Source organism: Hyla sarda, chromosome 11, assembly GCF_029499605.1.
Source record: "Hyla sarda isolate aHylSar1 chromosome 11, aHylSar1.hap1, whole genome shotgun sequence".
In the NCBI taxonomy this organism is placed as follows: Eukaryota; Metazoa; Chordata; class Amphibia; order Anura; family Hylidae; genus Hyla; species Hyla sarda.
The window spans coordinates 105327208-105342182 of record NC_079199.1 but is presented as its reverse complement, the minus strand read 5'-3'; the positions used below and the strand labels follow the sequence as shown (position 1 = coordinate 105342182).

The 14975-nt window shown below is 44.1% G+C and overlaps 2 protein-coding genes across 3 annotated transcripts in view; one reads left to right on the top strand and one right to left on the bottom strand.

Moving 5' to 3' along the window:
- The window catches only part of KLHDC9 (kelch domain containing 9), an 82132-nt gene extending 73874 nt beyond the window's left edge, over positions 1 to 8258 (top strand). For both annotated transcript variants that reach the window (XM_056545519.1, XM_056545518.1), the window contains 2 exons: positions 5051 to 5249; positions 8082 to 8258. In XM_056545519.1, the coding sequence (XP_056401494.1) occupies positions 5051 to 5249; positions 8082 to 8257 (375 nt within the window). In that variant the 3' untranslated portion in view covers position 8258. The remainder of the gene's footprint in view (positions 1 to 5050; positions 5250 to 8081) is intronic.
- Positions 8259 to 8311: 53 nt separating this feature from the next.
- PFDN2 (prefoldin subunit 2) lies at positions 8312 to 12708 on the bottom strand. Its single transcript, XM_056545520.1, has 3 exons — positions 12574 to 12708; positions 8756 to 8879; positions 8312 to 8665 (listed from the first exon to the last, which is right to left on the bottom strand). Exons 1-3 carry the CDS (start codon positions 12693 to 12695, stop codon positions 8498 to 8500), a joined length of 414 nt encoding a protein of 137 aa, XP_056401495.1. The 5' UTR covers positions 12696 to 12708; the 3' UTR covers positions 8312 to 8497.
- Between the last annotated feature and the right edge of the window lie 2267 nt (positions 12709 to 14975).

The window sequence follows — 14975 nt, the reverse complement described above, 5'->3', positions numbered from 1 at the left end:
CTCTTTTCAACAAAATTCGAGACCAGTCTCCACCTTGACGAGCTGGGTATAGGTGACCAATACCACAGACTTCCAATGTGGATAAATCGCCTTAATGTATTTCAGTTGTACGTTTAGACAGCCCAGACATAGAAAGTGACTAGAGATGAGCGAAGTTACAGTGATTCGATTCGTCACAAACTTCTCGGCTCGGCGGTTGATGACGTTATCCTGTATAAATTAGTTCAGCCTTCAGGTGCTCCGGTGGCTGGAGACTCTCCTAGGACTGTATCCATCTTTTCCAGCCACCGGAGCACCTGAAACCTGACCTGAAACCTGAACTAATTTATGCAGGATAAAGTCAGCAACCGCCGAGCCGAGAAGTTCGTGACAAATCAAATTACTGTAAGTTCGCTCATCTCTAATCGTGACATAAGAGACGCACCGTCTATTCACAATCGTCACCAAGTGACTTTTTCAGTAATGTTAAAGACAATACGTGGTTACATGTTAAAGGGGTACTCCAGTGGATATTTTGTTTTAATCAACTGATGCCAGAAAGTTAAACAGATTTGTAAATGACTTCTATTAAAAAATCTTAATCCTTCCAGTACTTATTAGCTGCTGAATACTACAGAAGAAATAATTTTCTTTTTGGAACAGAGAGTAGGAGAAAATCCCCATAGCAAACAAATGCTGCTCTGGACAGTTCACAAAATGGACAGAGATGTCAGCAGAGAGCACTGTGCTCGTGATGTCAGCAGAGAGCACTGTGTTCCAAAAAGTAAAGAATTTCCTCTGTAGTATTCAGCAGCTAATAAGTACTGGAAGGATTAAGATTTTTTTTAATAGAAGTCATTTACAATTCCACACACATTGTATATTTAGTCATGTGTAAGAGTTGCGATGTTCAATATGTCGGCTGTACTACGAGAAAATGTAAAACACGCCTCTGTGAGCATTTTTCATTGTTCAGACGTTGCGTCTTTTATGTCACGGTCTATGTCTGGGCTGTATAAACATACAACTCAAATACATCAAGGCCATTTATCCCCATTGGAAGTCTGTGGTATTGGTCGCCTATACCCAGCTCGTCGAGCTTATTGGACATTAGTACTCGACAGAACAGAAATTATCTACCGTATATACTCGAGTATAAGCCGACCCAAAAACCCAGGAAAAGTTATTGACTCGACTATAAGCCTAGGGTGGGAGATACATCATCCCCCCATGTCATCATCCCCCTCTGCCATCATCCAGACCCCCGTCATCCCCCCCCCCCCTGCCATCATCCAGACCCCCGTCATCATCCAGACCCCTGTCATTTTCACCCCCGCCTGTCAATCCCTTTCAGTGGCCTTCAACCTGCGGACCTCCAGATGTTGCAAAACTACAACTCCCAGCATCCAGACCCCCCCCCCCCCCCTTTTAGTTTTCTACTCACCTCCCCTCGGTGGGAAGGAAGGGTGAGCCGGTCCGGGCCATCTATGCTGCAGGGACCGTCCGGTGGGGAGGGTTAGTCGTTCTGGGCTGTCCATCTTCACCGGGAGGCCCTCTTCTCCACTCCGGGCCGGCCCCGGTATAGTGACGTTGCCTTGACGATGACGCACAATGACGTTCATGCGCAGGTACGTCTGCTGCACACGGACGTCCCTGTGCGTCGTCGTCAAGGCAACGTCACTATGCCGGGGCCGGCCCGGAGCGGAGAAGAGGGCCTCCCGGTGAAGATGGACAGCCCGGAGCGACTAACCCTCCCCACCGGACGGTCCCTGCAGCATAGATGGCCCGGACCGGCTCACCCTTCCTTCCCACCGGGGGGAGGTGAGTAGAAAACTAAAGGGGGGGTCTGGATGATGACGAAGGCCCGCAGTGGTCTTCAACCTGCGGGCCTCCAGATGTTTCAAAACTACAACTCCCAGCATGCCCGGACAGCCGATGGCTGTCCGGGCATGCTGGGAGTTGTAGTTTTGAAACATCTGGAGGTCCGCAGGTTGAAGACCACTGAGAAGGGATCGACAGGCGGAGAGTTCACTCTAGTATAAGCCGAAGGGGGCGTTTTCAGCACGAAAAATCATACTGAAAAACTCTGCTTCTACTCGAGTATATACGGTAGTTAATATTTATTGATGTTTTCATTGAAGTCATTTTCAAGAGACGCATCTGTGGATATTGACATTGTTCACATGGCGCGTTTTTTGGGTCATGGTCTATATCGGAATTGATCAAACACATAGTTATATTACACCAATGGGATTCATTTACAGTGGAGATCTATGGCGTTTAACCCCTTGCGGCATATGGACGTTTATAAACATCCACATGCGGCTCCCGAGGTATGATGCGCGTTCAGCAGGTGAGCGCGCATCATACCCGGTGGCTATAAGCAACCAGGACCCATGGCTAATGCTGGACATCGCCGATCGGGCTGATGTCCGGCATTAACTCTTTAGATGCGGCGATCAACTTTGTGAAAGTAAAAGCTTCCCAGCAGCTCAGTCGGGCTGATCAGGACCATCGCGGTAAAATCGCGATGTTCCCATCAGCTAGAACGCAACAGGAGGGTCCCTTACCTGACTCCTGCGCGTCCGATTGGCGATTGATTGCTCCAAGCCTGAAATCCAAGCTTGAGCAATCAACCGCCGATAACACTGATCCCTGCCATTGCAATGGCAGTGATCAGTGTATTGAATCAATGTACTGCATGTTATAGTCTCCTATGGGATAACAATGATCAGTGTGTGCAGTGTTATAGTCTCCTATGGGATAACAATGATCAGTGTGTGCAGTGTTATGGTCTCCTATGGGATAACAATGATCAGTGTGTGCAGTGTTATGGTCTCCTATGGGATAACAATGATCAGTATGTGCAGTGTTATAGTCTCCTATGGGATAACAATGATCAGTGTGTGCAGTGTTATGGTCTCCTATGGGATAACAATGATCAGTGTGTGCAGTGTTATGGTCTCCTATGGGATAACAATGATCAGTGTGTGCAGTATTATAGGTCCCTATGGGATAACAATGATCAGTGTGTGCAGTATTATAGGTCCCTATGGGATAACAATGATCAGTGTGTGCAGTGTTATGTCTCCTATGGGATAACAATGACCAGTGTGTGCAGTGTTATAGGTCCCTATGGGATAACAATGATCAGTGTGTGCAGTGTTATGGTCTCCTATGGGATAACAATGATCAGTGTGTGCAGTGTTATGGTCTCCTATGGGATAACAATGATCAGTATGTGCAGTGTTATAGGTCCCTATGGGATAACAATGATCAGTGTTTGCAGTGTTATGGTCTCCTATGGGATAACAATGATCAGTGTGTGCAGTGTTCTAGTCTCCTATGGGATAACAATGATTAGTGTGTGCAGTGTTATGGTCTCCTATGGGATAACAATGATCAGTGTGTGCAGTGTTCTAGTCTCCTATGGGATAACAATGATTAGTGTGTGCAGTGTTATGGTCTCCTATGGGATAACAATGATCAGTGTGTGCAGTGTTATAGGTCCCTATGGGATAACAATGATCAGTGTGTGCAGTGTTATAGGTCCCTATGGGATAACAAGGATCAGTGTGTGCAGTGTTATGGTCTCCTAAGGGATAACAATGATCAGTGTGTGCAGTGTTATGGTCTCCTATGGGATAACAATGATCAGTGTGTGCAGTGTTATAGTCTCCTATATATAACATTGCAAAAAAGAAAAAAAAAGTTAATAAAGATCATTTAACCCCTTCCCTAATAAAAGTTTGAACCCCCCCCCCTTTACCCAATAAAAAATAATGTGTAAATAAAAATAAACATGTTATCGTCGCGTGCGTAAATGGCCGAACTATAAAAAATATAATTCATTAAACCGCACAATGGCGTACGCGCAAAAAAATTCTAAAGTCCAAAATAGCGTTTTTTTGGTAACTACTTATACCATAAAAGAAATGAATAAAAAGCGATCAAAAAGTCCGATCAAAACAAAAATGGTACCGATAAAAACTTCAGATCACGGTGCAAAAAAAAAAAAAAGAGCCCTCATATCGCCCCGTACATAAAAATAAAAAAAAGTTATAGGGGTCAGAATTTTAAACGTATAAATTTTCCTGCATGTAGTTATGATTTTTTTTCAGAAGTGCGACAAAATCACCTATATAAGTAGGGGATCATTTTAACCGTATGGACCTACAGAATAAAGTGTCATTTTTACCCAAAAATTTACTGCATAGAAACGGAAGCCCCCCCAAAAAAAGTTACAAAATGATTTTTTTTATTCCATTTTATTGCACGATTTTTTTTTTCCGTTTCGCCGTAGATTTTTGGGTAAAATGACTGATGTCATTACAAAGTAGAATTGGTGGTGCAAAAAAACAAAACAAAGCCATCATATGGATATTTAGGTGAAAAATCGAAAGTGTTCTAAAATATATAATATATATAAAATCCATGCAGAGGGTGAGGGTCTCATGCCATGACTAAGATTATTGTTCGAAACCCGTCGGTGGACGTGTCCTTCTCTCGTCTTTGTCTTTCTTGGATTTTTGTGGGTCTGGAGCCCTTGAATTTAGTTTCTGGATTATCTCAGGGTGTTAGATACAAGATATAGAATGTGTATCCCCTCAGAGTGGGTAGATACACCCTTTGGTCTACAGGAGATTAGATCAGTGTTTCCCAACCAGGGTGCCTCCAGCTGTTGCAAAACTACAACTTTAGTTTTGCAACAGTAAGAGAAACACTGCCTTAGATACACAGTTTTAGGTTGAATTGTCTCTAAAAAGTTAGATACGTCCATTCGTTATATTGTCTCCGGATTAGATACACTCTTTCAGGTTGTATTTTCTCTAGATTAGATACTCAGGTTATATTGTCTTCCGTTTAGATACTCTTTTAGGTTATATTGGGAAGATTCATCAAAACTTGTGCAGAGGAAAAGTTGACCAGTTGCCCATAGCAACCAAGATCGCTTCTTTCGTTTCTGAAAAGAAGCGATCTGATTGGTTGCTATGGGCAACTGGTCAAATTCCTTAGCACAGGTCTTGATGAATTTCCCCCTTGGTTTTCATTCACATCTTTTGCCCCCCAGGACGACCCCTCTCCCAGCCCCCGACTTTCCGAGCAGCTCTCCCACCTTGTGTCCTCAGGGAAGGCCAAGCGTGAGGCCCCAAGGAGCCTGCGGCACCATTCCTGCTCCGTGGTGGGGCCATTCCTGGTGGTTTTTGGAGGAGAATCTCTCAGTCGGAGCCGCGATGCCGTCTGTGGTGACCTCTACATCTGTGACACACGTGAGTCCGAAAGATCCCTCAGGGTGTGCGCTCCCCATCGGTCCCTGTCACCTCTTTATACAGCCCGCACCCCAATATCATGACCCCTTTATACATCCGCACCACAATATCATGACCCCTTTATACAACCTGCACCCCAATATCATGACCCCTTTATACAGCCTGCACCCCATTATCATGACCCCTTTATACAACCCGCACCCCATTATCATGACCCCTTTATACAACCCGCACCCCCATATCATGACCCCTTTATACAACCCGCACCCCATTATCATGACCCCTTTATACAACCCGCACCCCCATATCATGACCCCTTTATACAGCCTGCACCCCATTATCATGACCCCTTTATACAACCCGCACCCCCATATCATGACCCCTTTATACAGCCTGCACCCCATTATCATGACCCCTTTATACAACCCACACCCCAAAATCATGACCCCTTTATACAGCGTGCACCCCATTATCATGACCCCTTTATACAACCCGCACCCCAAAATCATGACCCTTTGTTACAGCCCGCACCCCAATATCATGACCCTTTTATACAATCCGCACCCCAATATCATGTGCCCTTTTATACAGCCCGCACCCCATATCATGACCCCCTCTTGTTACAGCCTGCACCCCATATCATGGCCCCCTCTTGTTACAGCCTGCACCCCATATCATGACCCCCCTTGTTACAGCCTGCACCCCATATCATGACCCCCTCTTGTTACAGCCTGCACCCCATATCATGACCCCCTCTTGTTACAGCCTGCACCCCATATCATGACCCCCTCTTGTTACAGCCTGCACCCCATATCATGACCCCCTCTTGTTACAGGCCGCACCCCATATCATGACCCCCTCTTGTTACAGGCCGCACCCCAATATCATGACCCCCTCTTGTTACAGGCCGCACCCCATATCATGACCCCCTCTTGTTACAGCCTGCACCCCATATCATGACCCCCTCTTGTTACAGCCTGCACCCCATATCATGACCCCCTCTTGTTACAGGCCGCACCCCATATCATGACCCCCTCTTGTTACAGCCTGCACCCCATATCATGACCCCCTCTTGTTACAGCCTGCACCCCATATCATGACCCCCTCTTGTTACAGGCCGCACCCCATATCATGACCTCTTTGTTACAGGCCGCACCCCAATATCATGACCCCTTTGTTACTAGCCGCACCCCAATATCATGACCCCTTTATACAGCCTGCACCCCATATCATGACCTCTTTGTTCCAGGCTGCACCCCAATATCATGACCTCTTTGTTACAGGCTGCACACCAATATCATGACCCCTTTGTTACAGGCCGCACCCCCATATCATGACCTCTGTTACAGGCCACACCCCAATATCATGACCCCCTCTTGTTACAGCCTGCACCCAATATCATGACCTCTTTGTTACAGGCCGCACCCCAATATCATGGCCCCCTCTTGTTACAGGCCGCACACCAATATCATGACCCCCTCTTGTTACAGGCTGCACCCCAATATCATGACCCCTTTGTTACAGGCCGCACCCCCATATCATGACCTCTTTGTTACAGGCCACACCCCAATATCATGACCCCCTCTTGTTACAGCCTGCACCCAATATCATGACCTCTTTGTTACAGGCCACACCCCAATATCATGACCCCCCCTCTTGTTACAGGCCGCACCCCAATATCATGACCCCCTCTTGTTACAGCCTGCACCCCATATCATGACCCCCTCTTGTTACAGCCTGCACCCCATATCATGACCCCCTCTTGTTACAGCCTGCACCCCATATCATGACCCCCTCTTGTTACAGGCTGCACCGAATATCATGACCTCTTTGTTACAGGCCGCACCCCAATATCATGACCCCCTCTTGTTACAGGCTGCACCCCAATATCATGACCCCTTTGTTACAGGCCGCACCCCCATATCATGACCTCTTTGTTACAGGCCACACCCCAATATCATGACCCCCTCTTGTTACAGGCCGCACCCCAATATCATGACCCCCTCTTGTTACAGGCCGCACCCCAATATCATGACCCCCTCTTGTTACAGCCTGCACCCAATATCATGACCTCTTTGTTACAGGCCGCACCCCAATATCATGACCTCTTTGTTACAGGCCGCACCCCAATATCATGGCCCCCTCTTGTTACAGGCCGCACCCCAATATCATGACCCCCTCTTGTTACAGGCCGCACCCCAATATCATGACCCCCTCTTGTTACAGCCTGCACCCCATATCATGACCCCCTCTTGTTACAGCCTGCACCCCATATCATGACCCCCTCTTGTTACAGGCTGCACCCCAATATCATGACCCCCTCTTGTTACAGCCTGCACCCCAATATCATGACCCCCTCTTGTTACAGCCTGCACCCCATTATCATGACCCCCTCTTGTTACAGCCTGCACCCCATATCATGACCCCCTCTTGTTACAGGCTGCACCCCAATATCATGACCCCCTCTTGTTACAGCCTGCACCCCAATATCATGACCCCCTCTTGTTACAGCCTGCACCCCAATATCATGACCCCCTCTTGTTACAGGCCGCACCCCAATATCATGACCCCCTCTTGTTACAGGCCGCACCCCAATATCATGACCCCCTCTTGTTACAGCCTGCACCCCATATCATGACCCCCTCTTGTTACAGCCTGCACCCCATATCATGACCCCCTCTTGTTACAGGCTGCACCCCAATATCATGACCCCCTATTGTTACAGCCTGCACCCCAATATCATGACCCCCTCTTGTTACAGCCTGCACCCCATTATCATGACCCCCTCTTGTTACAGCCTGCACCCCATATCATGACCCCCTCTTGTTACAGGCTGCACCCCAATGAGCTGGTTCCGTTTCCCTGGATCGGATCCTCTCCATAGAAGAGTGGCCCACCGCACCTGCCTGCTCAATGACCGCCTCTACCTGGTGGGGGGATTTGGCGCGGATGGCCGGACGCCATGCCGGGAGATCTTCGTGCTTGACGTCTATGAGGAACAGAAATGATTGAAGCAGCGAGGGGCCCCCTCCAGTGTGACCCAGAAAAAGAGAGAGATCCTATAACCGTAACAACAAATAACTTTATTTAACAAAGAAAAACAAAACAAAAAGTTGACATGCTCAGTGTGAAGCCTGTGATTTATTTTCGCCGCCCCGGTTTAGGGGTAACCCAGATCTGAGGGGCCCAGAGCAGCGAGGAAACTGTTCTCCATTAAATAAGAAAAAGATGGCCGCCCCCCGGACGGATCAGGACACCAGGACCCCGGCAGAGCTGGATTTGCCCCCGTCCTCCTTTGGCGTCTGCTTCTGCTCGTCCTCCCCCATGAGGCGGATGTTGTGTTTCTCCCGATACTCGTTGAGCTCGCGGCCCTTGGTCTGTAGCTGTGCGCTCAGCGTCTCCATGATCTTATTGATCTGTAACACAAATTATTATAATCCCCTCAAATAATGATCATACAGCGGAGGCACTACAAGGCCCAGCAGGTCTAAATGTCTAATCCTTACCTGATCCTTATTATTCTCCAGGGCTGGGAGGACCTCCTTCACCGTCCGCTCCACCAGCACCCCCCCGACCATACGATAACACCGCCGATTATGATCCACGTCCTTTAACGTATCAATCACCAATCTACAGCCAGGAGAACAAAGGGTTAACAAACAGAACAATAGAGTGATGTCACTAGAGATCAGCGGTGACATCACTGAGAATACAGGCTATCCATCACTAGAGATCAGCGGTGACATCACTGAGAATACAGGCTATCCATCACTAGAGATCAGCGGTGACATCACTGAGAATACAGGCTATCCATCACTAGAGATCAGCGGTGACATCACTGAGAATACAGGCTATCCATCACTAGAGATCAGCGGTGACATCACTGAGAATACAGCCTATCCATCACTAGAGATCAGCGGTGACATCACTGAGAATTCAGCCTATCCATCACTAGAGATCAGCGGTGACATCACTAAGAATACAGCCTATCCATCACTAGAGATCAGCGGTGACATCACTGAGAATACAGTCTATCCATCACTAGAGATCAGCGGTGACATCACTGAGAATACAGCCTATCCATCACTAGAGATCAGCGGTGACATCACTGAGAATACAGCCTATCCATCACTAGAGATCAGCAGTGACATCACTGAGAATACATCCTATCCATCACTAGAGATCAGCGGTGACATCACTGAGAATACAGCCTATACATCACTAGAGATCAGTGGTGACATCACTAAGAATACAGCCTATCCATCACTAGAGATCAGCAGTGACATCACTGAGAATACAGCCTATCCATCACTAGAGATCAGCGGTGACATCACTGAGAATACAGCCTATCCATCACTAGAGATCAGCGGTGACATCACTGAGAATTCAGCCTATCCATCACTAGATCACTAGAGATCAGCGGTGACATCACTAAGAATACAGCCTATCCATCACTAGAGATCAGCGGTGACATCACTGAGAATACAGCCTATCCATCACTAGAGATCAGCAGTGACATCACTGAGAATACATCCTATCCATCACTAGAGATCAGCGGTGACATCACTGAGAATACAGCCTATCCATCACTAGAGATCAGCGGTGACATCACTGAGAATACATCCTATCCATCACTAGAGATCAGCGGTGACATCACTGAGAATACAGCCTATCCATCACTAGAGATCAGCAGTGACATCACTGAGAATACAGCCTATCCATCACTAGAGATCAGCGGTGACATCACTGAGAATACAGCCTATCCATCACTAGAGATCAGCGGTGACATCACTGAGAATTCAGCCTATCCATCACTAGAGATCAGCGGTGACATCACTGAGAATACAGCCTATCCATCACTAGAGATCAGCGGTGACATCACTGAGAATACAGCCTATCCATGACTAGAGATCAGCGGTGACATCACTGAGAATACAGCCTATCCATGACTAGAGATCAGCGGTGACATCACTGAGAATACAGCCTATCCATCACTAGAGATCAGCGGTGACATCACTGAGAATACAGACTATCCATCACTAGAGATCAGCGGTGACATCACTGAGAATACAGCCTATCCATCACTAGAGATCAGCGGTGACATCACTGAGAATACATCCTATCCATCACTAGAGATCAGCGGTGACATCACTGAGAATACATCCTATACATCACTAGAGATCAGCGGTGACATCACTAAGAATACAGCCTATCCATCACTAGAGATCAGCGGTGACATCACTGAGAATACAGCCTATCCATCACTAGAGATCAGCAGTGACATCACTGAGAATACATCCTATCCATCACTAGAGATCAGCGGTGACATCACTGAGAATACAGCCTATCCATCACTAGAGATCAGCGGTGACATCACTGAGAATACATCCTATCCATCACTAGAGATCAGCGGTGACATCACTGAGAATACAGCCTATCCATCACTAGAGATCAGCAGTGACATCACTGAGAATACAGCCTATCCATCACTAGAGATCAGCGGTGACATCACTGAGAATACAGCCTATCCATCACTAGAGATCAGCGGTGACATCACTGAGAATTCAGCCTATCCATCACTAGAGATCAGCGGTGACATCACTGAGAATACAGCCTATCCATCACTAGAGATCAGCGGTGACATCAATGAGAATACAGCCTATCCATCACTAGAGATCAGCAGTGACATCACTGAGAATACAGCCTATCCATGACTAGAGATCAGCGGTGACATCACTGAGAATACAGCCTATCCATCACTAGAGATCAGCGGTGACATCACTGAGAATACAGCCTATCCATCACTAGAGATCAGCGGTGACATCACTGAGAATACAGCCTATCCATCACTAGATCACTAGAGATCAGCGGTGACATCACTAAGAATACAGCCTATCCATCACTAGAGATCAGCGGTGACATCACTGAGAATACAGCCTATCCATCACTAGAGATCAGCAGTGACATCACTGAGAATACATCCTATCCATCACTAGAGATCAGTGGTGACATCACTGAGAATACAGCCTATCCATCACTAGAGATCAGCGGTGACATCACTGAGAATACTGCCTATCCATCACTAGAGATCAGCGGTGACATCACTGAGAATACAGCCTATCCATCACTAGAGATCAGCGGTGACATCACTGAGAATACAGCCTATCCATCACTAGAGATCAGCGGTGACATCACTGAGAATACAGTCTATCCATCACTAGAGATCAGCGGTGACATCACTGAGAATACAGTCTATCCATCACTAGAGATCAGCGGTGACATCACTGAGAATACAGCCTATCCATCACTAGAGATCAGCGGTGACATCACTGAGAATACAGCCTATCCATCACTAGAGATCAGCGGTGACATCACTGAGAATACAGCCTATCCATCACTAGAGATCAGCAGTGACATCACTGAGAATACAGCCTATCCATCACTAGAGATCAGCGGTGACATCACTGAGAATACAGCCTATCCATCACTAGAGATCAGCGGTGACATCACTGAGAATACAGCCTATCCATCACTAGAGATCAGCGGTGACATCACTGAGAATACAGCCTATCCATCACTAGAGATCAGCTGTGACATCACTGAGAATACAGCCTATCCATCACTAGAGATCAGCGGTGACATCACTGAGAATACAGCCTATCCATCACTAGAGATCAGCGGTGACATCACTGAGAATACAGCCTATCCATCACTAGAGATCAGCAGTGACATCACTGAGAATACAGTCTATCCATCACTAGAGATCAGCGGTGACATCACTGAGAATACAGCCTATCCATCACTAGAGATCAGCAGTGACATCACTGAGAATACAGCCTATCCATCACTAGAGATCAGCGGTGACATCACTGAGAATACAGTCTATCCATCACTAGAGATCAGCGGTGACATCACTGAGAATACAGCCTATCCATCACTAGAGATCAGCGGTGACATCACTGAGAATACTGCCTATCCATCACTAGAGATCAGCGGTGACATCACTGAGAATACAGCCTATCCATCACTAGAGATCAGCGGTGACATCACTGAGAATACAGTCTATCCATCACTAGAGATCAGCGGTGACATCACTGAGAATACAGTCTATCCATCACTAGAGATCAGCGGTGACATCACTGAGAATACAGCCTATCCATCACTAGAGATCAGCGGTGACATCACTGAGAATACAGCCTATCCATCACTAGAGATCAGCTGTGACATCACTGAGAATACAGCCTATCCATCACTAGAGATCAGCGGTGACATCACTGAGAATACAGCCTATCCATCACTAGAGATCAGCGGTGACATCACTCACATGTGTTCATTCAGTTCCATCTCCAGCTCCGCAGCCTTGGAGGCTAGTCCTCTCTGTTCTTGTCTCAGACGATTGAACCCGGCGACGACCTGAGGGGAAGAAACACAAAGAATGAGCAACATGGAAAACCCTGATATATATTACAGTAGTGACATCACCGCTCTATACATATAATGATATATATATATATTACAGTAGTGACATCACCGCTCTATACATATAATGATATATATATATATATTACAGTAGTGACATCACCGCTCTATACATATAATGATATATATATAATACAGTAGTGACATCACCGCTCTATACATATAATGATATATATATATTACAGTAGTGACATCACCGCTCTATACATATGATATATATATATATATATTACAGTAGTGACATCACCGCTCTATACATATAATGATATATATATATTACAGTAGTGACATCACCGCTCTATACATATAATGATATATATATATATATTACAGTAGTGACATCACCGCTCTATACATATAATGATATATATATAATACAGTAGTGACATCACCGCTCTATACATATAATGATATATATATATTACAGTAGTGACATCACCGCTCTATACATATGATATATATATATATATATTACAGTAGTGACATCACCGCTCTATACATATAATGATATATATATATTACAGTAGTGACATCACCGCTCTATACATATAATGATATATAGATTACAGTAGTGACATCACCGCTCTATACATATAATGATATATATATTACAGTAGTGACATCACCGCTCTATACATATAATGATATATATATATATTACAGTAGTGACATCACCGCTCTATACATATAATGATATATATATATATATTACAGTAGTGACATCACCGCTCTATACATATAATGATATATATATATATATTACAGTAGTGACATCACCGCTCTATACATATAATGATATATATATTACAGTAGTGACATCACCGCTCTATACATATAATGATATATATATATAATACAGTAGTGACATCACCGCTCTATACATATAATGATATATATATATTACAGTAGTGACATCACCGCTCTATACATATAATGATATATATATATATTACAGTAGTGACATCACCGCTCTATACATATAATGATATATATATATTACAGTAGTGACATCACCGCTCTATACATATAATGATATATATATATATTACAGTAGTGACATCACCGCTCTATACATATAATGATATATATATATATTACAGTAGTGACATCACCGCTCTATACATATAATGATATATATATATATTACAGTAGTGACATCACCGCTCTATACATATAATGATATATATATATATTACAGTAGTGACATCACCGCTCTATACATATAATGATATATATATAATACAGTAGTGACATCACCGCTCTATACATAATGATATATATATATTACAGTAGTGACATCACCGCTCTATACATATAATGATATATATATATATTACAGTAGTGACATCACCGCTCTATACATATAATGATATATATATATATATTACAGTAGTGACATCACCGCTCTATACATATAATGATATATATATATTACAGTAGTGACATCACCGCTCTATACATATGATATATATATATTACAGTAGTGACATCACCGCTCTATACATATAATGATATATATATATTACAGTAGTGACATCACCGCTCTATACATATAATGATATATATATTACAGTAGTGACATCACCGCTCTATACATATAATGATATATATATATATTACAGTAGTGACATCACCGCTCTATACATATAATGATATATATATATATTACAGTAGTGACATCACCGCTCTATACATATAATGATATATATATATATATTACAGTAGTGACATCACCGCTCTATACATATAATGATATATATATTACAGTAGTGACATCACCGCTCTATACATATAATGATATATATATATAATACAGTAGTGACATCACCGCTCTATACATATAATGATATATATATAATACAGTAGTGACATCACCGCTCTATACATATGATATATATATATATTACAGTAGTGACATCACCGCTCTATACATATAATGATATATATATATATTACAGTAGTGACATCACCGCTCTATACATATAATGATATATATATATATTACAGTAGTGACATCACCGCTCTATACATATAATGATATATATATATATTACAGTAGTGACATCACCGCTCTATACATATAATGATATATATATAATACAGTAGTGACATCACCGCTCTATACATAATGATATATATATAATACAGTAGTGACATCACCGCTCTATACATATAATGATATATATATATATTACAGTAGTGACATCACCGCTCTATACATATAATGATATATATATATATTATTAC